Below are 22860 nucleotides of genomic sequence, written 5' to 3'. Positions count from 1 at the left end.
TGTTTTGTATTCCGTTCGAAGGACAATCTGCAACAGTTGATTCATAGCAACAGTGGATACAGTAGTAGCATCAGAAATTTGTTTAGTATTACTGGTATAAACCTCGAATAGGCATGATTTCAGAAAGTAGTCAAATACTTTACCATATTGTCGATTGGTAACAAAGGCGTAATCATACAGAGTATCTTCACAGATTACAAGTAGGTGATGTGTGTTTTTTGAGTGATGCAGCCCAGACAACAACCAGTGTTGAACAGAATCAGAAGAAATATGTACTTCTGTGTGTGTGTGTGTGTGTGTGTGTGTGTGTGTGTGTGTGTTGAATTGTAATTCCACTGTTGAACCTTTCTTTTATTTCCGTCATTGCTTCTTCGATGTGTAAATTGAAAAGTAGGGGGCGAAAGACATCACTTTACACCCTTTTTAATCAGAGCAATTCGTTCTTGGTCTTCCAGTCTCATTGTTTTCTTTTGGTTCTTGTACATATCGTATACTTTCGGAGAAACCCGGCGTTGCCAAGGTATTTATTTACAGCTGTTCTTCCACGCCCGTACCACACAACATCTGGCCTAGTGATTAATCTTTATGACGTCATATGTTCTGAAATTCATACGATATAATTTTATAGGTATACTGAGTGGCATATGTGGATACCATGTGTTTTGCTTTTTTCGCTGTTTCTTCTCGCCATTTTGCTTCAGAACTGTCGAGATTCCTCCTCTTTTACGTTTCGGCATTGTCTAAAACATAAATCAGGTCAGCTTGTTATTAACAAATACACTAAGTACGCTTTACGCACTTTCCACACTTTATTTCCAATTTATATTCAGGCAGTGTATAACTTCCACTACTCGCACTTCACCGTTTGTTTTTACTCTCATACTGCACTACTTTTTCTGTTGCTCCCTTCATCACTGATAAGAAACTGACATTCGAACCCACGACGGGTCTTACTTTATATACTGCTACCAATAGGTAGCCCCACAGTGGCGATTTCCAGAACATACCAAAAACGCTTCGAATGGTCCACGTTGTTCATGAACATTCCACAACATTCGAGAGCATTCTGGAATGTTCCACAATGATGTGGGATGTTCCGGAACATTCTGGAATCTTCCTGAATATTCCAGAGAGTTTCCAAACATTCCTGAACATCCCGGATCATTGTCGAATGTTCTAGAGGGCGAAACTTCCCAACCCTCATATCGTGAAAAGCCTGCTTCATGGATGGGGAATAGAGGGCTGCCGCACCATAAAACTCCCTTGATCGTACCGGGATTCGTTTCTGAGTTTTAGCGGCACGCACATTGTATACTTTTATAATATATATTGATTACCCATCTTCTCCTACAGCTTACTGCTGTTTTTCTCAGAATTTCGAACATCTTGCACCATTTTACATTGTCGAACGCTTTTTCCAGGTCGGCAAATCCTTTGAACGTGTCTTTATTTTTCTTCTGTCTTGCTTCCACTATAAAGTGCACCGTGAGAACTGCCTCTCTGGCGCCTATGATCGCCATCTAACAGATACTCATTTTTCTTTTCCAATCTTCTGTATATCATTCTTGTCATGTTATTTAGATGCGTGAGCTGTTAATCTGATTGTGCGATAATTCTCGCGCTTGTCGGCTTTTGCTACCTTCGGAATAGTGTGTACGATACTTTCCCCAAAATCTGATGGTATATCGCCAATCTCATACGTCCTACATACCAACATAAATAATAGTTTTGTTGACACATCTTCCCAAAGATTTTAGAAATTCCGATGAAACGTTATCTATCCTTCTGCCTTACTTAATCATAAATCGCCAAAGGCTCTTCTAAATTCCGATTCTAATGCTGGATCCCTTCTCTTCCCTATCGGCTTCCGTTTATTCTTCCATCATGTCATAAGCCAAGTTCTGCTCGTAGAGGCCTTCAGTGTACGCTTTCCACTTATCCGCTCTCTCCTCTGCATTCAGCAGTGGAATTCCCGTTGCACTCTTAATGTTACCGCCATTGCTTTTAATTTCACGGAAGGCTGTTTTCACTTTCCTATGCGCTGAGTCAGACGTACCAGCAGTCACTTCTTACTCGATTTCCTCACTTTTTCATGTAGCCATTTTGTCTTAGGTTCCCTGCACTTTCTGTTTATTTCCTTCCTAAGTGACTTGTATTTCTGTATTCCTGAATCTCCCTCGACATTTTTGTGCTTCCTTCTTTCGTCGATCTCATGTAAGGGAGAGTTATCAGGCGGCTGTGGTCTTATGTACGTGCAGTCCCAGTTGAGCCTACATTCCCAGGCAAGTGGCTATGCAGATAACGTTATTGTATGCAAACGGCCAACACCGCTGTGACGCGCGAGCGGTGACCCCGTGCTGGAGTCTCGATGACTGGCGGGTGACACGTTGCCCTCTGTTGGCAGGACGCGGTGCCCCTACGAGTCAAGGGCTTCCACGTGGTCAACCAGCCCTACATCTTCAACATGGTCTTCGCGCTCTTCAAGCCGTTCCTCAGGGAGAAACTGCGCAGTAGGGTGAGTATATTTAGCGAGTAATCCGGTTGCGTTGCAACTGTGCTTGTTAAATTTCATTATTAGTTCTCCTGGTCTAGAACCTCATGAAAATACTCAATTTGTTTTCTAAACATTTGTTTCACTGATTTTTGCATTTAACTTTAGCTCATAGGTGTTTGACGTTCTTCGATGTTTTTGTTTCTAATTATGTAAAGGTTACGTGGACAATCGTTTTCATATGTAACAGTAGATGTTTTTCAACGTACTGAATGTAAGTGAGGCTTTTGGTGCCGCGAAATCTTTGCCTTTTTTAGCCTGGCTTCATGCTGTTCATCACTGGGCTGAGATATTGATGGCTGACGGAAGATTTCAGGTCGACACTGAGGGAAACAAAAGCTAGCAGGAGCCAAGCGACTGTCTTCAGACCCGGGACGTGAATAACTCGATTCTTTCTTGTCAGAAATGGTAGTCGTGTGGGCTGCCGATTCCGTAGACGTAAAATGGTGCACTCATTATTTTTCTTGCTGGGTCAACTTCTGTAGCCTGTATGGTTGTAGCACCGGTAGTACAGGATTTTGTTAAGTTTACAAAATTTCAGCGACACCTTCAACACCAAAGAGCGTCAGTAACATTTCAGAACGCCTTCACCCTCTTCATGTTACACAATTCTCTCCTTAGAATAAAAAGTGAGAAACGAATGGGGCAGTGAGTTCACACACCTGGAGCATAATCCGCAATGTTCTTCATAAAGCTTGCAAACGCCCAAAAAACTCGACATTCCGATTATTAGGCCTAAGCATCCGAAACTCCTTCAACTGCAAAGGAGCCAATCTTGAAAGAGGGTGAGAAAGTAAGCAACATTTTCATCAATCAAAATTTCACAATGCTGAAACAGACCATGACTCGTCACACATGAGCAGGATGCAGAAAGTACTTTTCTAGCTTAACTCGCGTCCGTCGGTGGTCCTAATTTATTATTATTTTGATTGTTGCCGACTTACGTTGTGGGCCTTAAACAAAATATTTCATTCAATTTTGATTTACAATTAAATGCTTTCGTGAAGTTCTCCTTTTTAACAAAATTAATCTTAAATTATTTGTTACGTTAATGAATGTTAGACTCGCTGAATCTTAAAACATGGGCATATAAGTTGAGCAATGGAATAAACTTTTCATATTAATTTCCTCTGCTAATCGCTTCACTTTAAAGCAAAAAATCTTTAGTTATTAATTGCAATTACGGCCCACACAGGCGCGAGAGTACTTTTTCTTACCTCCGTTAACCATTGCATTGTAGTCGGAGTCCTGGCTCTGGCTCTCGGCTGTTGTACTGAAAATGCTACGTACTTTCTGCAACGTCGGGCGGCTGTGGAGAAAAATGTATATTATGTTAATAGCGGGCGAGTTTTTCGCTTCCGCTAATTTTTTATGGCGTGCTGGCTGCATCGGCCGCCGCGATTGTTGAACTGTAAATTACTCGATCGCAGGTTAATTCAAAGGAAGGCGGACATGAAATCGGTATCACCTCTTACAAATTAAAAGTGAACAGTGATATTAAATCAATATATTATGTGCTTAATTAGTACAAATATGCTTACATTTGCCAGCACTCGCAAGATGTCCGTCTACACGCAACCAAGACAAGAGAAAAAGTGAAGACGACTAAAAAATTAATAGAAGAGCGTATCTTGTCGACTCTTTAGAACATTTTCTTATTTCTTTGCACTCAAAACTTGCACAGAGGTATTATTATAATACGGCAACATGATAAAAAATCTATATTATTCAAGTTTTAAATGCCTCTTCTTTATAAATACCGTTTTTTAAGTCTTTTCGTATTATTTCACTGGGGACGCTATACTTATTACAGGAATTTCAGTTTCCAATTAAGCCTACTTTGATCGTCAACTTCGTCAGCACTATCTGCAGCTGTTCAGGTGACGACTTAACGCAATTGTTTTAGTTACTGATAGAGCAAAGTGTCCACAGAAACTACGGAACCTTTCATAGCCGGCCGTTTTGGCCGAGCAGTTCTAGGCACTACAGTCCGGAACCGCGCTGCTGCTACGGTCGCAGATTCGAATCCTCCCACTGGCATGGATGTGTGTGATGTCCTTAGGTTAGTTAGGTTTAAGTAGTTCTAATTCTTGGAGACTGATGACCTCAGATATTAAGCCCCATAGTGCTTAGAGCCATTTGAACCATTTAAACCATTCATAGCCAATGGCTCATACGTAGTTTATGTGTACGTAGGGTTACTGGATTCTTTGTAGAAATTGGTAGATCTCTGTCTTTCGCAACAGTTGAACTGTGGGGTTACCTTCTGTCTCTCAAAGAGATACTCACTGGGAAGGTTTCTCAAAGGACGACCTTAATCAGAAACTGAGAAGAGACGTCGATTTTCATACTCAACAGTCGTGCAGTGGAGGCAACCCCCACTAATGATGGACAGGCTCTTTAAATCGCACTGTGCAGTGCGGCTCATTAAAAATTCTGTTGCTTTAACAGGAACACTTCGTGGTCCATTATCGGATGTTTTATTTTAAATGGGACTGCACTCGGTCAGTGAGGAGGCTGTCCGGCTTCATTGTTCGAAAGCGATAACGGATGAGACTCACGCGATTTTCGTAATAAAATGTCACACACAGAAAGGGAAATGATCGCATAAAATATCTCAAGGGATTCTGACTTTCTATTGTAAGGCAGTTAACCAAAGATCACGAATAGTCCAGAATGAGATTTTCACTCTGCAGCGGAGTGTGACAATCTCATTCTGGAAACATCCCCTAGGCTGTGGCTACGCCATGTCTCCGCAATATCCTTTCTTCCTGGAGCGCTAGTTCTGCGAGGTTCGCGGGAAAGCTTCTGTAAGGTTTGGAAGGTAGGAGACGAGGTATTGGCAGAAGTAAAGCTGTGAGGACGGGGTGTGAGTCGTGCTTGGGTAACTCAGGTGGTAGATCACTTACCCGCGAAAGGCAAAGGTCCCGAGTTCGAGTCTCGGTCCGGCACACAGTTCTAATCTGCCAGGACGTTTCGTCACGAAAAGTGTTCGGTCGTCCGCCTCCGAAAAATCTGCTGAGAGCCTCTACTTTTTGAAAGAAACACATTTAAAAGGTACAGTATAAATTTAATTAAATGATAAGGAGATATGATGGTTGTCCTTTTGAAATAATAAACCCGGTTATTTGTGGTGAGATAGATAATTATTAAGCCAGCAAAATTACACTTAACATAAATCTCTTCTGTACAAGATACCGTCAAGGTAAGACAAAATGAAAATGCAAAGACAATTGAAATCATCTGTCTTTTGCTCTCAGCGACGTTGTTTTAACTTATGTCACAGTTCTGGGAGATTCTACCAGAGTAAATTTTGACTGGAATTACTAAAGTTTTCACTGGTTTATAGATAATGACTTCTCACAAGTTACATTTGGACATGCTATAGATATGATGATGATGATCATGATGATGAGGATTGGATGATTAGGATGATTAGAATTGAAGGACAGCACAGCAGACTATCTATTAGAGCAAGTGACGTCTGAGAGGAGAGCAATGCCGTCACAACCTTGCCGACAAAAGTATGTTGAATGAACATCTCACAGCATATTGCATCAGATTTCTTCTCATTTTTCCGTATTGCTGGTAACAGTGAAAGTGAAGAAATACAAATAAACTCTTTCCTGCATTGCGCTAAATACACATACTTAAGAGAGCTCATGGAGTTTCTTGAGTTTTTATTGTAATGTTATTTAAAGAAATTTAGAAGAATGATAGGTTCGCGAACTCTAAGACTGAAACACTGTACGACGACAACCGAGGCAATAACTCAGCTATCCAATATTAACGAGAAATAGTCAACAGTATGTACCTAGTTGCCCTGTAGTGCATTTTCGATTTTGCCAGGAGCAGCGTGGAGTGGACTGGGGTAAGTGTGTTATGGATGTTTGTGCTATGACAGTAGCCGACGGAGGTGGCCACGCGGTTCTAAGCGCTGCAGTCCGGAACCGCGCGGCAGCTACGGTAGCAGGTTCGAATCCTGCCTCGGGCATGGATGTGTGTGTTGTCCTTAGGTTGGTTAGGTTTAAGTAGCTCTAAATTCTAGGGGACTGATGACCTCAGATGTTAAGTTCCATAGTGCTCAGAGCCATTTTTGCTATGTCAGTGCAGACTATTTGCCTCATGTCCTTTTATGTTCCCTAAATATTGATTTTTGATTTATACTCTTAGGGGATCATTAACATACAGCTGGACGTAGATAACTGCACAGTTGGTGAAAATGGCAGCACTACAACGCGTTTTGCTTTGGAGAAAAATTAGTGGAACTCTTAAAGGACTCTGGATCAACAGATAATCGATTTTTCTTAGCAAAGAAAACGAATGGAAAACATTGAAAATAAAACGTTTAGAACGTATTGTACCCGAAATAACTCCGAAACGAGCCGTACTTCTTCAAGGCAGACATCTTATGGTCGGAGTATAACGTTTACAGGCACTGGAATAGGCGGGGTTACTGCCATGTCCCTGCAGAGGTTTCCTGCAGACATGGCGTTTCCTTGTTGACTTAACGCGCCAGCGCGCGCAAGTATAGTTTCAACGTAGCGGCACTGTATTAGCAACACATCGTGACTCGAACGGGGGAGGAAATGGCATATAGGTTTGTTTTCACTAAGCAGTGTATGGAAGCGGCGAAGAGAAAACAGCACGAGGGAAGCTTCAGCACTGAGTCCACAACAGTGGTCTGTGTTCTGGAGGTGCCTGAAACTAATTTTAATGAAAATACGTATCTCTGTATAACCAAATAATGCAACATCAGTATCCACAAACGCGATCATTTATTTGACGTCGGAACATATGACAAGGTACAAGAAGATTCCGCTAAGGTGAAATAAGATTGAAGGGCATTTAGCTACGTCCAGAAAAAAATGCAGTACTATCTGACAGAGTATGAGGGTAATAATACATAATAAGAACACTGCTTGCATCATATTCCTACGCCGTGAAGTCGCGCTCGCTGGGGTCTTTACGTCTGGAAAGTCCGAACAGTAACAGTTAGGCAACGCGGCGAACCCTTAACGGTGTATGAATCATCGGAGTCTCCTATAACGCGGCATAAGCGCTGAGTCTGCGAGTGTGCAGTGCCAGAAAGGCCACTGCACCCAGCTGCTTGGTAGAAATGTCATTCCAAGGGATAATGGGAAGTCTTTACAGATACACTGCATTACAGACACGCTACAAGAGGTTGTAAAAGACCCTAACGTCACAACTTTTCTTGGCGCGAATCCTACGTCTAACTTGTTAGTTTTAGATTCGCCTCTCATTATTACTTCGTCTGGGCAATTTATTCCTTTCTCTAGTTTCAAGAAACAACACAACCACTTCTCTTCTTAAAATGTAGTTTTCTTTGAAATAACATTGCCATTAAAATGCTCGTATTAGTTAATCGAAGTGCCTCGTAGCTAATATTCATTGCAGTTTTCGTAAGTACAAAGCTAATAGAAATTTTGTGGCCCTACACCACTAAGAAGAAGATACACAAGCAATTACGTCGCGATATAGTAAGTTACTAGAGTATTTTGTCGCAGCAGATACATCTCTGCGTTTTGTATGCAGTTCAGACTTCCCAAAAGATAGCCTGGTGATAAGACAGTTCACTTAAACAGGACACTTCTCAGTTAACCATTTGAGTTCCGCTTACAAACATAAAATAAAATAAATTTTTCCGCAAAATTGGCCTTCATCATCATACTAAGCAACGCATACAAGAAGAAATAGATAAAATATACATAACCAATTGTTTTCAAAGTGGTTTCACTTTGAATCTCTGTGACATTGTTTTCAACCACCAATCATTTCACGATATACATTTAAAAGCAATTTTACATTTTTCCAAGACGCAATCCCACTTCTAAAAACTACCTTGAACTCATAATGCCTAAAATAAATTATAGTCGTAAATAACAAGCAAAAGTAGGCGTACAGTGTAATAAATTTATATCAACAGTACATACTGCTCCAGTGATTTCATTTCAAAACCACTCATAAAAGCAGTACTACAAAGTAAAATTTACGTTAAAACTAACTTGATGAATTTACTTTATTTACTTCAGCTGTCAATGCTCTCCTCAATGTGATCACTACAAAAAGAAGTCAGCCTTCTTTAGTCACGTAGCATGCTCCACATGCCGTCTGTTGTTCGAGCGCTGTGGTTGCTTCAATGCACCACATTCGTAGAAGTACGCTAGTGTATCAGTAGATGTCTCTGCCTTGCAAAGGCGTTGGTGGTTTCGCGTGAAAGGTACTGGTAAAAGGGTCAAGTTTCTTGTCACACATGCAATTCGTCCTTCCGATTACGTTTCCTCACTAGAATAGCAGTCACTCACAAACCTGACCGATTTTGAATACTGACTCATTCTGAAAATATATTGTAGACTGGGGATGAGGCAATTTTCACCACATTCTTTCTACAGGAAGCTCTAGACCAGCCGGTTAAGTACGTGGGCCTCTGCGGAGCATGTAAGTGTGAGGTTGAGGTACTAGCAGAGATATGAGTTATAGTTCGTCAGACTCAATGCATTATATTAAGCCAGTAACGATCAAATTAATTGGAGCTTAAAGCAGTCAAGCACAACGTGTTGTTTTATATTTGAAATCACTGATGCAGTTCTCAAAAAAAAAAGAAAAAAAGGCTCTGGAACCGAGCGACCGCTACGGTCCCAGGTTCGAATCCTGCCTCGGGCATGAATGTGTGTGATGTCCTTGGGTTAGTTAGGTTTAGGTAGTTCTAAGTTCTAGGGGACTGATGTCCTCAGATGTTAGTCCCATAGTGCTCAGAGCCATTTGAACCAATGATTCGTTTCACGTGGCGATAAAAGGCAATCCGTTTTCGAATCTGGTGACTTTCCCTATCCATGTGCTCATATAGGTGGCTGTGACGCCTTCTGCACTCGCACTTTCCTTTGACGAGGCCCAGGAGTTTTCATGGAATCTTTCTTTCTCTCTTTCTCTGGAGTCAAGTTTCTCCGTTTGACTTTCTTGTTAACTGTAAGAGCCTCTGCCACCAGCAGTGTCTCCTGCCGAATGAGAGTGCAGTAGTATCTAATTTTGGCGTTGGAGGGTATCGATCTTACGGTATATGCCTTTAGTTAGCTTATAGGCAATTTCCATTTTGTCACTGCAAAACACGAAGACTTCTTTCTCTGACACATTAGGCCCTCTCTTCACACAGATAAATAAATATTTCTGTCTGCTTAATTTTTCCCAGTCAGACACCCAGCTCTGTGGGCATAACTTTCATGTTTGTCATAAAGTGCGTCTTCTCAAAGACTGTTTGGATCCCAGTCTACGACGCCTGTCTCTTCAGTTGGTTATTTTGCTGCCGTATCTAAGACATCTGAAAATATTACTAGGTCTGCAGAGGCCATACAGTCGATTGTAAAATCAATATACCTGAATCCTAGCCTTAACCCATTTTAGGCCCCTGAATGGTTGTTTCTTTGCGCCACCGTCGGATGACCTTTTCTGAAACAAAATTGAAGAGCAGAGGCGATAGCCCAATTTCCTCTGAAGTTCACTTTGGAGGTGGTGGTGAAGGTTGTCGAAATTATCACTTTTGTCTTGATATCCAAGCCAAACTTTCCAAGGATTTGCAGTAGGGTGGTTCGGTCAATTCAGTTGTACGCCTTCCTGAAGTGGTAGCATGTCACCGCTAATTCCCTGTCGTTGAACTTCAGAAACGAAAAGATGGAAATGAGATTCATAATCTGCTCAGCGTTGATAGTCTCCCAATTGTGGATCAACTTGTTGATCCCTCCACTTCTAGAGTTTTAGAGAGGATCTCGTAACTTGATGGCAGGAGACAGATGCCACGGTAGTTGTTCACAATTGTTCTCCCCAGTTTCTTGTGTCGTAGACGAATTACAATAGAAATCTATCCACTTCGGATTTTTTCGCTTTCCCAAATGTGTTGAATTATTACACCAGATTTATCGACTGGCTCATACCTGAGTGCTTCCACTGCATTTGTCAGTAATTCCTAATGTTAATGTTTTGGCGGCGACCAGTAATACTCGACTGTGCCTAGGCTGTGACGCCCGGGGCTGACGTGTGGTGGCGCCTGTGTTGCAGATCGTGTTCCACGGCACGGACCGCGACTCCCTGCACAACTACATCAGCCCCAAGGTGCTGCCGGAGTGCTACGGCGGCACCCTCGACATCGACAGGGTGACCGGAGCCGAGTGGTACAAGCTGCTCGTCCACTACGACCCCGTCTACGAGGGTAAGGCTGCTGGCCACTGCGCCTGCGACTCCTTTCACTTTAACGCGGTTCTGACAGTTTCTAGAGATACTCTGCGGTAGTTTCCATCCGGGAGAATCGCAAATCAGTGTAAAGTGGTAGAAAGTGGTAGGTACGCAGCAATTACAAAACAGTCGAATAATCACATACTAATCTCCGGTAATGCACAGATTTAAAAAGAAAGCGAAAGTCGCTATCAGACGTTTGGGAATAGACCATTTGATATTTGTTAAGAATAATTTTTTTACGACTGGATTATCGGCAACAATAAATTTTTCCACATTTGACGCCATTAAAATTTAATGTTGTGCATTCCACAGTTGATGTTTGAGACGTGATATATAACGCCTTTGTCTCTCATATCTAGTAATGTGGTAGACTAGTTAGGATTAGGAGGTGTGTGGGGGGAAAAAGTAATGAGACTGACAACACTGCGATCGATCTGGCAACACTGTGTTGTTTTACTTGTGTTCATCCCTTCCAGACGTTCAGTCAGAGTTTTAGCTCCTACTGCTGTTAAGTGATTTTTGAGATCGCCTTTGGTAAAGTTGTTTTTGTTGTGAGTTATGAAAATATAAGAGCGGAATTTACAGCAAAGTTAAACCATCAAATTTTGTGTCATACTTGGGTAATCGTAGAGTGTGACCATTGAAAATGTTTATTTATTTAATCGTGTCAGAAGCATCGTACATAAAATCAGAATTATTAACACATACATATCAAGTATATAACAAATACAAAAAGAGAATAAAAGTATACAGATATATAAGCAGGGTCAAGTAGTTTTTTATTTTATGAAGTCTTGGACCAGAACCTAGCCACGTCCAGCGCTTCCGGGGTGGCATTCATCAAATCCTTCATGGTGCAGGTGCTTGGGCACAGCACACACTGCGTGAGGTGGGTGGTGGTTTGAGTGTATCCACAGTCACACAGCGCCGGTTCATTTGAGAGGCCCCATTTGCGCATATTCTCTTTGGATCGTGTGACACCAGAGCGCAGCCTGCAGAAACAAGTCTATTGGAAACATTCCTTATCTAGAGCACAAGTTTGCTGCAGTCACAAATCGTTTTTGGAAGGCCAAGGTCACGTTGAAGATGAAACTCATTCATGGAGACCTTCACATTCAAAAACCGACGAGAACGCTGTGTGTCCTTCAGAGATCAGATCTACGTTTAACAATAAGGATGATGGGTGACCAGTTAAAAATTTTCACCGAGTATCACATTTTGAGCGAAGATTTCCATATATGAAAGGTTTGTCCCAAAATAATGCCGAGAAACCTCACAACTGAGCAGGACAACAATCGAAGAAACGTGTGCGTTGATCTTCCTGAGAGGATTGTCAATGACCATGAATGGTTCAGTGGAGTGGTCACAGGTGATGAATCCTGGATTTTTGAGTGCGATGCTGAGACAAAGCGGCAAAGTGAGGAGTGGCACCCTGAGACATCTCCTCGACTGAAAAAATCGCGAATGAGCAAATCAAAGGTCAAAAGAATGTTGATTTGCATTTTTGACAGTAGGAGCAACGTGCATAAAACACAAACTGTCAGCCGATAGTTTACAAAGATGTCTCCTTGAAAGGCTCATGAAAAGGGTGAATCGAGACACTGGACACTGAAAAGAAGAGGATGTTTCATCAGGACAATGCCACATGTCACGCTGCCACTTCCATCTCAGAATTTGTTACCTCAAAAGGCGTTCCTGTTCCACGGTTCACCCATTCACCTGATCTGATTCTTTGTGATTTTTTTGCCAAAATTGAAAAATGCAGTAAAAAGTCGTCGTCCTGAGACTATGGAGAACATTCAAAAGAATGTGACAGATACATCAAAGGCCATACCACGTGAAGAGACTAGGACCAACGACTCCTCCTTTGTACACCTGCTGAAGGAAACCATTTTAAAAAAGACAATGTTGTGGTTTGAAAAAAAAATGAATATTTTTGTCTATTATTCTTCCTCGCACACCTCGTACACTACTGTAATTATACACTATATTCTTGAACGTTAAAGGAAGCATGAGCAGAATAACAGTTTTTATCATAGCTCATGTCTAAAAATATTCCCACTGTCTAAACTGGTTAGTAATTTAATGGTAAAAGACGTATACATGTGTGTACTTAATAAATGTCACTTTTGGATTCACAGCTGTATCAAGTGCTAAAAATAAGGGTTTATACAAAATTAACAACTCAATAATAACGCAAATAGCTACAACAGTGACTTGATTTCTGTGACGCACAATATTATTGTAATTATAGAAATATTCCATACACAATTGAGCTACACTTAATAACAAAGCATTATCTTGCTTTGATACCTGTAACTGCCTACTTTGTAAACGTCCTCTGAATATTGCTGCTGTATGTTCATTGTGCAAATGATCTCTAGCACATGTACTCTTGCACAAAGCATTGATCCACTACTCAAAACCAAAATTGTTGGACAGTGTTTTAGTGAGTTTGTATAATCATCGCTAGTTACACAAATCGGTAATAAAACAGTCTTTTCGGATTTTATCATAATTAAATTTTTGAGTGTGTTTGTCCTGAGTATCAAATTTGTGACATACGGTCTTCGACTTCTGGGTATTTATTTTGCAATAACAAAATTTTACGTTGACGTTAATTCTCTCATAATGTAGCTGACAGGAATGAAATTAGAGGGAAATATTGTAGCAGATGAAACTTAGGAACTGTGATTGTGTGTGTCATTAAAATACTAAGTCCCCTAGTATAACAAGTGTTTCAAGAACGCTTGCTTCCCGTACAGATGTGGCAGCCTTAATCATGTGAGACTGATCGAATTCACACACACTTAAATAGTTTTGAGTGCACCACTACTCGTGTTGAATCAGCTCTATTAACTATAATGAAGTTTCCACTCTGCATCGGAATGTACTGGCGGAAATAAAGCTGAGAGGACAGGGCGTGAGTTGTGCTTCGATAGTTCAGTCGGTAGAGATACGCCCGTGAAAGGGAAAGGTTCCGAGTATCGGTCCGGCACACAGTTTTAATCTACCAGGAAGTTTCAGCTGTAGTGCCATTTAAAAAAAAGAAATCTGATTGTTGACCTTACATTACGAAATAATCGAAGAAGTTTTGTTTGAGCCAAGTGTTGCTCCAGTATTGTCTTATCTCTTTTATTCTACAAGAATTTTAAATGAGTCCCATGTATAGTAACTTACTGGTTATGTATCGAGCTTGCATTTTTCGGAACACTTTTGTTAGGGTTTCTATGACCCAATATTTTTTGTTTGAAAAAATGCAAGATACTTCTAAAGTAAATAACCTTTCTCCACCCTGCTTAAGTTTACAACATATTTTTATAGAAGAAAGAAAAGGGTATGAACCTTCTTAGTTCGGTCGAGGTAATCTCATTTTCTAAGAACTATTTTACGCTAGACCTATAAAATGTATTTTAAGCCATAATATTGACCGCCATATTTCTGTGCTATCATATAAGGGTAAGTTATAAATTTGTAGTCATCAACTAGAAAAAATAAAATTAGGTAATAAATTTGTAGACAGACTTCTACAGTTCCACTCAACATAGAAATATCGCACTATAGTACCATAGCTCAGCATTATAAGATCTAAAATAAAATGGTGCAACCCGTCTTTCTCTTCATCAATCGAATCTGCTATTGAGTTCTGGCACCTTTGCTGGTGTGCTATGGTACTGTGATGCGGGATTTCACTGTGTGTACCTAGAAACAAAAAATTAATTACAAAAATTTATTTTTTTCTAAGCAGTAATTGAAACTTTTACTCCATGTGTGATGCACACTAAAATGGATCCATACTCTATCCTTCCAATGATTTGTCTTTAGCAATTCAGCTTCGTTTGCTTTGTCAAAAAATATAACAGTTGTAAATTACAGTCTGTCTATCTTAATGGCCTAGTACTACCAGAAAACCAGCAGTTAGAGTATTTAACTATTATTAAATCAACTCACAAATGAAAAAGGTTTGTCCTAAACTTAGTAAGTGTAATTCGCCAGTAAAATACCTCATTGATAGAACACTTTGTAATACGTTTCTATAATTTTTGTGTTCTCTTTCTGACCAAAAGAGTTACATTATTATATCGTTTGTTTCAGCTGTTAATTCCTATGGCTACAAGAAGCAGTAGATGAGTCATTGCTGATGGTTCATTGAAGTTCCACGCTGTGATAATGATGCAGAAATGCATATGGTGGGAAAAGTCAGTGCTTCCAAAGACGTCTGTAGAGCAGACGTCGCACAGTATTAATTAAAGTTTCTTCAGGCCAGCAGTTAATTAAAAGTGATTAGAGGTGGATCAGTTGTTGCCAGCTGTGTACTTGCCATCTTTCTAAAATGTGCACTCTGTGTGGGTGTGAGTTTCCTATAGATAAAAAGACAACACAAGTTTTCACATGAATGAAAAGAGGGAATTATTGTGTGTCAGAGACCCTTATAAATGTGTAAATAGCGTAATATGTTAGCAGTTATTATTTTATGTATCGGGCACAATAGCCTCCATTGTTGAATTTCTGTTGGGGTTAGTTAATTGTTATAAAGTACTAATGTTTGTAAATATCTCTTTTATAGCATTATGGCACATGGAAGGATGAATATTATATCATATTATGTATGTTTTCATATTGTTAGTAGAAAAACTCAGATGGCCTCTATTCACTGTTCATATTGGCCTTTATTTTTTATGGCGCTAACCTTGCCATTTTGTTTATATTATATGCTCTCAGATGGTAAATGTAATTTACTGTAATAATTGTTAAATTTTATAACAAATTTACATTGTCAAATTTTTTATACTCTTCACCCTGAAAATATACTTGCCCTCTAATTTCGTCAAAACAAAATCTTTCTTATGTAACAAAACCCTTTATACTCCTGAAATGAAGTGTTTGCATACTGGCACTAAAGAAATACCATTTACCTAAATGTAGAGTACATAAAGCTATAGGCAATGAATACTAGACCAGATATGTGAACTTGCAAGTGCAAAAATCCTATGAGAGAGAAACTGTAAATGCAAAGAAACAGTGAACGCAAGAATTCACTAATTCCTGTTCTACTTTCTGAGGAATACAGCATCAAGGAAAAAATTGTAAAATATTTTCATTCACTACTAAATTTGTTCACTTTTATAGTCTTATCATCATCATTTGCATCAAGTGGACACACACATGGCACTTACAAACAAATGAAAAATGAATCAGTACACCAATTGTAAGAACAATAACTAAAGTCAGTTTTCTTCTTGTGAGATTCCTGCAATTACAAGTTAATACATACGGCAGTCAATATATGAATATATCAGCTTCATAATATGGAACTCCAAAGTTGTCAACACAGTTGAAGAAATCAAGACCTGTTTCCTTGCATAATTAACACACCTCATTCATCTCCACATTTTTAATGTGTTCCTCACTGTAAGTCACACCACCATCAAATGTCTTACATCTCTTATGAATAGTGCTAAAATATCGTCGGTGTCCATGGAAATATTGACAGAAGAGATGGCTTAAGACGAAATACTTCATTTCATTAAATTTATTCATTCATAATTGGCAAGGGCACTGATAACCATGCCATTGAGCAAACTAAAACAAACACCATCATTACCTTAAAGGTTCTTATGACATCTTGTACCTACTCTTAAACTTAGGGGTCCTCCAAAATGTGATGTATTCTAATGCACTCCATGTATGTCTCTTGTTTAACTAAGAAATATGAGCTACATATAAAACATTCCTATAGCTAGCAACAGAAATAAAGTGACTGTATACTACCCCTTATAACATGTTGTGACTGAGGAAGTTCAGGGAACCAGAATTCCAACACACAGTTGTTCATTCCTGTTGCCTTGAACATTATTGCTTAATAATAGCCATAGGGACATAATTTTTTTGTCATCAGTCATCTGAGTGGTCTGAAGCAGACAGCCATGAATTCCTCTCCTGTGCCAGCCTTCTCATCTTAGAGCAGCAGATACAACCTAAATCCCCAATTGTTTACTGGATATATTCCAGTCTGTCTTCCCCTACAGTTTTTACCATCTACAGCTCAGTGTAGTACTTTTGCTATTCCCTAATGTCTTAACAGATGCCCTATAATCTTGTACTTTTTCTTGTCAGTCTTTTCCATACATTCCTTTCCTCACCAATTCTGTGGAGAACCACCTCTTTCCTTACCTTATTAGTGTGAATAATTTTCAACATTCTTCTGTAACACCATGTATCGAATGTTTTGATTCTCTTCTGTGTCAGAATTCCCCACAGTTCATGTTACACTACCATACAATGCTATGTTCCAAGTGTACATTCTCAGAAACATAGGTTGTTTTGGTGCCTAGGTGGCAGAACTCCTTAACTATATCAACTTTGCGATTCTCAGTTCAGATGTTAAGTTTCTGACTGCTCTCATTTCTGCTGCTTCTCATTACTTTCGTTTTTCTTTTATTTACCCTCAATTTATATTCTGTACTCATTAGACAGGTTATCCATTCAACACATCTTGTAATTCTGTCTCACTTCCGCTACAGGTAGCAAAGTAATCAGCAAATCTGATCTTTCACCTTGAATTTTAATCCCACTCTTGAACCTTCCTTTCATTTTCATCTTTGGTTCTTTGATGTATAGATTGTGCAGTAGAGGCAAAGACTACATCCCTGTGTTACACCCTTTTTAATACAATCAGTTAGTTCTTGGTCATCCACTCTTATTGTTCCCTCCTGGTTCTTGAATGTATTGTGTATTACCTGATTTGCACTATACCTTGCTCCAGTTTTTCTCAGAATTTCGAATACTTTGATCCAGTTTACATTATCAAACACTTTTTTTTTTTCTTCAAGGTGACAGTTCCTATCAACCTCAATATTCTTCAGTCTTGCTTCCATTATCAACCGCAACATCAGAATTGCCTCTCTGGTGCTCTTACCTTTACTAAAGCCAAACTGATCGTTGTTTAACAGAATCTCAGTTTTCTTTTTCATTCTTCTGTATATTATTCTTCTCAGCAGCTTGGGTGCATGAGTTGTTAAGCTGCTTGTGTGATGACTCATGTATTTGTCAGTCTTGCTACCTTGAGAACTATGTGGATGATGTTTTTTTTGAAAGTGTGATTGTATATCACCAGTTGTAGACACCAATGTGAATAGTCATTTTGTATGAATGCATAGTGTCTGTTCTTTCAGACATGTCTGCATGATAACCCAAATCAACTGACATCAGTTATCCTTTTCCTTTCTTTTTCTTTCTTTGACTTCCCATTCAGTTCACATATGTCATTTTGTTGCTACTTCCTCCAATGATTTTTGAAATTCTGGTGGTATTTTATCTATCCCTTCTGCATAGTATCTTCGTAAGTCATCAAAAACACTTCGAAATTTTGATTCTAATACTGGATCCCCTATCTCTTCTATACTGACTTATTTCTTCTTCTGTCACATCATGAAACGAGTCTTCCTCCTCCTCATAGAGGCCTTTGATGTAATTTTTTCAGTTATCCACTCTCTCCTTTACATTTAAAAGCGGAATTCTCATTGCACGCTTAATGTTACAGCACTTGATTTTAATTTCACCAAAAATTATTTTGATTTTTCTATATGCTGAGTCAGTCACCCCCCCATGAACCATGGACCTTGCCGTTGGTGGGGAGGCTTGTGTGCCTCAGCGATACAGATGGCCGTACCGTAGGTGCAACCACAACGGAGGGGTATCTGTTGAGAGGCCAGACAAACATGTGGTTCCTGAAGAGGGGCAGCAGCCTTTTCAGTAGTTGCAGGGGCAACAGTCTGGATGATTGACTGATCTGTCCTTGTAACATTAACCAAAACGGCCTTGCTGTGCTGGTACTGCGAACGGCTGAAAGCAAGGGGAAACTACAGCCGTAATTTTTCCCGAGGACAAGCAGCTCTACTGTATGATTAAATGATGATGGCGTCCTCTTGGGTAAAATATTCCGGAGGTAAAATAGTCCCCCATTCGGATCTCCGGCCGGGGACTACTCAGGAGGACGTAGTTATCAGGAGAAAGAAAACTGGCGTTCTACGGATCGGAGCGTGGAATGTCAGATCCCTTAATCGGGCAGGTAGGTTAGAAAATTTAAAAAGGGAAATGGATAGGTTAAAGTTAGATATAGTGGGAATTAGTGAAGTTCGGTGGCAGGAGGAACAAGACTTTTGGTCAGGTGATTACAGGGTTATAAATACAAAATCAAATAGGGGTAATGCAGGAGTAGGTTCAATAATGAATAAAAAGATAGGAGTGCGGGTTAGCTACTACAAACAGCATAGTGAACGCATTATTGTGGCCAAGATAGACACAAAGCCCATGCCTACTACAGTAGTACAAGTTTATATGCCAACTACCTCTGCAGATGATGAAGAAATAGATGAAATGTATGACGAGATAAAAGAAATTATTCAGGTCGTGAAGGGAGACGAAAATTTAATAGTCATGGGTGACTGGAATTCGTCAGTAGGAAAAGGGAGAGAAGGAAACATAGTAGGTGAATATGGATTGGGGAAAAGGAATGAAAGAGGAAGCCGCATTGTAGAATTTTGCACAGAGCATAACTTAATCATAGCCAACACTTGGTTCAAGAATCATAAAAGAAGGTTGTATACCTGGAAGAATCCTGGAAATACTAAAAGGTATCAGATACATTATATAATGGTAAGACAGAGATTTAGGAACCAGGTTTTAAATTGTAAGACATTTCCTGGGGCAGATGTGAATTCTGACCACAATCTATTGGTTATGAACTGCAGATTGAAACTGAAGAAACTGCAAAAAGGTGGGAATTTAAGGAGATGGGACCTGGATAAACTGAAAGAACCAGAGGTTGTAGAGAGTTTCAGGGAGAGCATAAGGGAACAATTGACGGGAATGGGGGAAAGAAATACAGTAGAAGAAGAATGGGTAGCTCTGAAGGATGAAGTAGTGAAAGCAGCAGAGGATCAAGTAGGTAAAAAGACGAGGGCTAATAGAAATCCTTGGGTAACAGAAGAAATATTGAATTTAATTGATGAAAGGAGAAAATATAAAAATGCAGTAAATGAAGCAGGCAAAAAGGAATACAAACGTCTCAAAAATGATATCGACAGGAAGTGCAAAATGGCTAAGCAGGGATGGCTAGAGGACAAATGTAAGGATGTAGAGGCTTGTCTCACTAGGGGTAAGATAGATGCTGCCTACAGGAAAATTAAAGAGACCTTTGGAGAGAAGAGAACCACTTGTATGAATATCAAGAGCTCAGATGGCAACCCAGTTCTAAGCAAAGAAGGGAGGGCGGAAAGGTGGAAGGAGTATATAGAGGGTTTATACAAGGGCGATGTACTTGAGGACAATATTATGGAAAAGGAAGAGAATGTAGATGAAGACGAAATGGGAGATAAGATACTGCGTGAAGAGTTTGACAGAGCACTGAAAGACCTGAGTCGCAACAAGGCCCCGGGAGTAGACAACATTCCATTTGAACTACTGATGGCCTCGGGAGAGCCAGTCCTGACAAAACTCTACCATCTGGTGAGCACGATGTATGAGACAGGACAAATACCCTCAGACTTCAAGAAGAATATAATAATTCCAATCCCAAAGAAAGCAGGTGTTGACAGATGTGAAAATTACCGAACTATCAGTTTAATAAGTCACAGTTGCAAAATACTAACGCGAATTCTTTACAGACGAATGGAAAAACTGGTAGAAGCCGACCTTGGGGAAGATCAGTTTGGATTCCATAGAAATGTTGGAACACGTGAGGCAATACTGACCTTACGACTTATCTTAGAAGAAAGATTAAGAAAAGGCAAACCTACGTTTCTAGCAGTTGTAGACTTAGAGAAAGCTTTTGACAATGTTAACTGGAATACTCTCTTTCAAATTCTGAAGGTGGCAGGGGTAAAATACAGGGAGCGAAAGGCTATTTACAGTTTGTACAGAAACCAGATGGCAGTTGTAAGAGTCGAGGGGCATGAAAGGGAAGCAGTGGTTGGGAAAGGAGTAAGACAGGGTTGTAGCCTCTCCCCGATGTTATTCAATCTGTATATTGAGCAAGCAGTAAAGGAAACAAAAGAAAAATTCGGAGTAGGTATTAAAATTCATGGAGAAGAAGTAAAAACTTTGAGGTTCGCCGATGACATTGTAATTCTGTCAGACACAGCAAAGGACTTGGAAGAGCAGTTGAACGGAATGGACAGTGTCTTGAAGGGAGGATATAAGATGGACATCAACAAAAGCAAAACGAGGATAATGGAATGTAGTCAAATTAAGTCGGGAGATGCCGAGGGAATTAGATTAGGAAATGAGACACTTAAAGTAGTAAAGGAGTTTTTTTATTTAGGGAGTGAAATAACCGATGATGGTCGAAGTAGAGAGGATGTAAAATGTAGACTGGCAATGGCAAGGAAAGCGTTTCTCAAGAAGAGGAATTTGTTAACATCGAGAATAGATTTAAGTGTCAGGAAGTCATTTCTGAAAGTATTTGTATGGAGTGTAGCCATGTATGGAAGTGAAACATGGACGATAACTAGTTTGGACAAGAAGAGAATAGAAGCTTTCGAAATGTGGTGCTACAGAAGAATGCTGAAGATAAGGTGGGTAGTTCACGTAACTAATGAGGAGGTATTGAATAGGATTGGGGAGAAGAGAAGTTTGTGGCACAACTTGACTAGAAGAAGAGATCGGTTGGTAGGACATGTTTTGAGGCATCAAGGGATCACAAATTTAGCATTGGAGGGCAGTGTGGAGGGTAAAAATCGTAGAGGGAGACCAAGAGATGAATACACTAAGCAGATTCAGAAGGATGTAGGTTGCAGTAGATACTGGGAGATGAAGAAGCTTGCACAGGATAGAGTAGCATGGAGAGCTGCATCAAACCAGTCTCAGGACTGAAGACCACAACAATTCTCATTTCGAGAATCATTTCTGTTTCAATTTTTTCACGTTCTTCATGCAGCCATTTCACTTCATCATCCCTGGACTTCATTTCATTCCTTAGTGACTTGTATATCTGTATTCCTAAATTTCCCAGAATATTTTGTACTTCCTTCGTTCGTTGATTAACTGAAATATTTCTTCTGTTATCTATGTTTTCTTTGCACTTACCTTCCTGTATCTGTTTTCTTTTCAAACTTCTGTGATTGCCCTTCTTAGATATGTCCTGTCTCTTCAACTGAAATGCCTACTGAACTACTCACTATCACAGTATATATAGCCTCAGAGAACCTCATTCTTCAATACTTCCATGTCCTCCTCCTTTGTGCATTTATTCTTCCTGACTAGTCTCTTAAGCTTTAGCCTACTCCTCATGATTACGAAATTGTGAGCTGAGTCTATATTTGCCCATGGGTATGCCATAAATCTAATATCTGATTCTGGAATGTCTGCCTAACCATAATGTAATCCAACTGGAATCTTTCCATACTTCCCAACCTTTTCCAGGTACATCTCCTCTTGAAGAGAGTATTCGTTTTAGTAACTGAAATGTTTTGCAGAACTCAGTCGTTCACCTCTCTCATTCCTACTACCAAGTCCATAGCCTCCCCTATACCTTTCTTATGCCCCCCCACCACCACCCCTACAGCCATATTCCAATCCCATATGACTAATAGTTTCATCTCCTTCTATGTAGTGAATTATCCATTCAATATCCTCATATACATTGTCTATTTCTTCATTTTCCGCTTGCGACGTCATGTATACCAGAACTATTTGTGTCAGTGTTGGTTTGCTGCCGTTTGTTTTGAGAACATTCCTATCACTGAACTGTTTGCAATAGCTCACTGTTTGCCCTTCCTTCCTATTCATAATGAATCCTACTTCTGTTATACCATATGCTGCTGCTGCTAAGACGTTCATACTTTTAAAGTATTCCAAGTCAGGCAAATACAGGGAACAAATAACAACAGGTCATTTCTGAACGTTTTTACATGTCACCAGCACACCCACCTCTAGGGGTAGCAAGGGATTCTTATTGCCATAATATTTTTATACAGATAATGTCATTATACATAAAGTTTGGTAGAAATTGCTCTAGATGTTCCTGAATGTGGATTTTATGCACCTTCATCCTTACTGAG

The 22860-nt window shown here is 39.9% G+C and overlaps 1 protein-coding gene across 1 annotated transcript in view; it reads left to right on the top strand.

The window, feature by feature from the left end:
* The window catches only part of LOC126162909 (clavesin-1), a 99366-nt gene extending 83729 nt beyond the window's left edge, over positions 1–15637 (top strand). The window contains exons 6-8 of the mRNA XM_049919720.1: positions 2405–2515; positions 10622–10772; positions 14894–15637. Coding sequence (XP_049775677.1) covers positions 2405–2515; positions 10622–10772; positions 14894–14925 — 294 coding nt within the window. The 3' untranslated portion in view covers positions 14926–15637. The remainder of the gene's footprint in view (positions 1–2404; positions 2516–10621; positions 10773–14893) is intronic.
* Positions 15638–22860: the final 7223 nt, after the last annotated feature.

The sequence above is a fragment of the Schistocerca cancellata genome, chromosome 2 (genome assembly GCF_023864275.1).
Source record: "Schistocerca cancellata isolate TAMUIC-IGC-003103 chromosome 2, iqSchCanc2.1, whole genome shotgun sequence".
NCBI lineage: Eukaryota > Metazoa > Arthropoda > Insecta > Orthoptera > Acrididae > Schistocerca > Schistocerca cancellata.
Note: the sequence above shows the minus strand (reverse complement) of the source record. Positions and strands in the feature narration are given on the sequence as shown.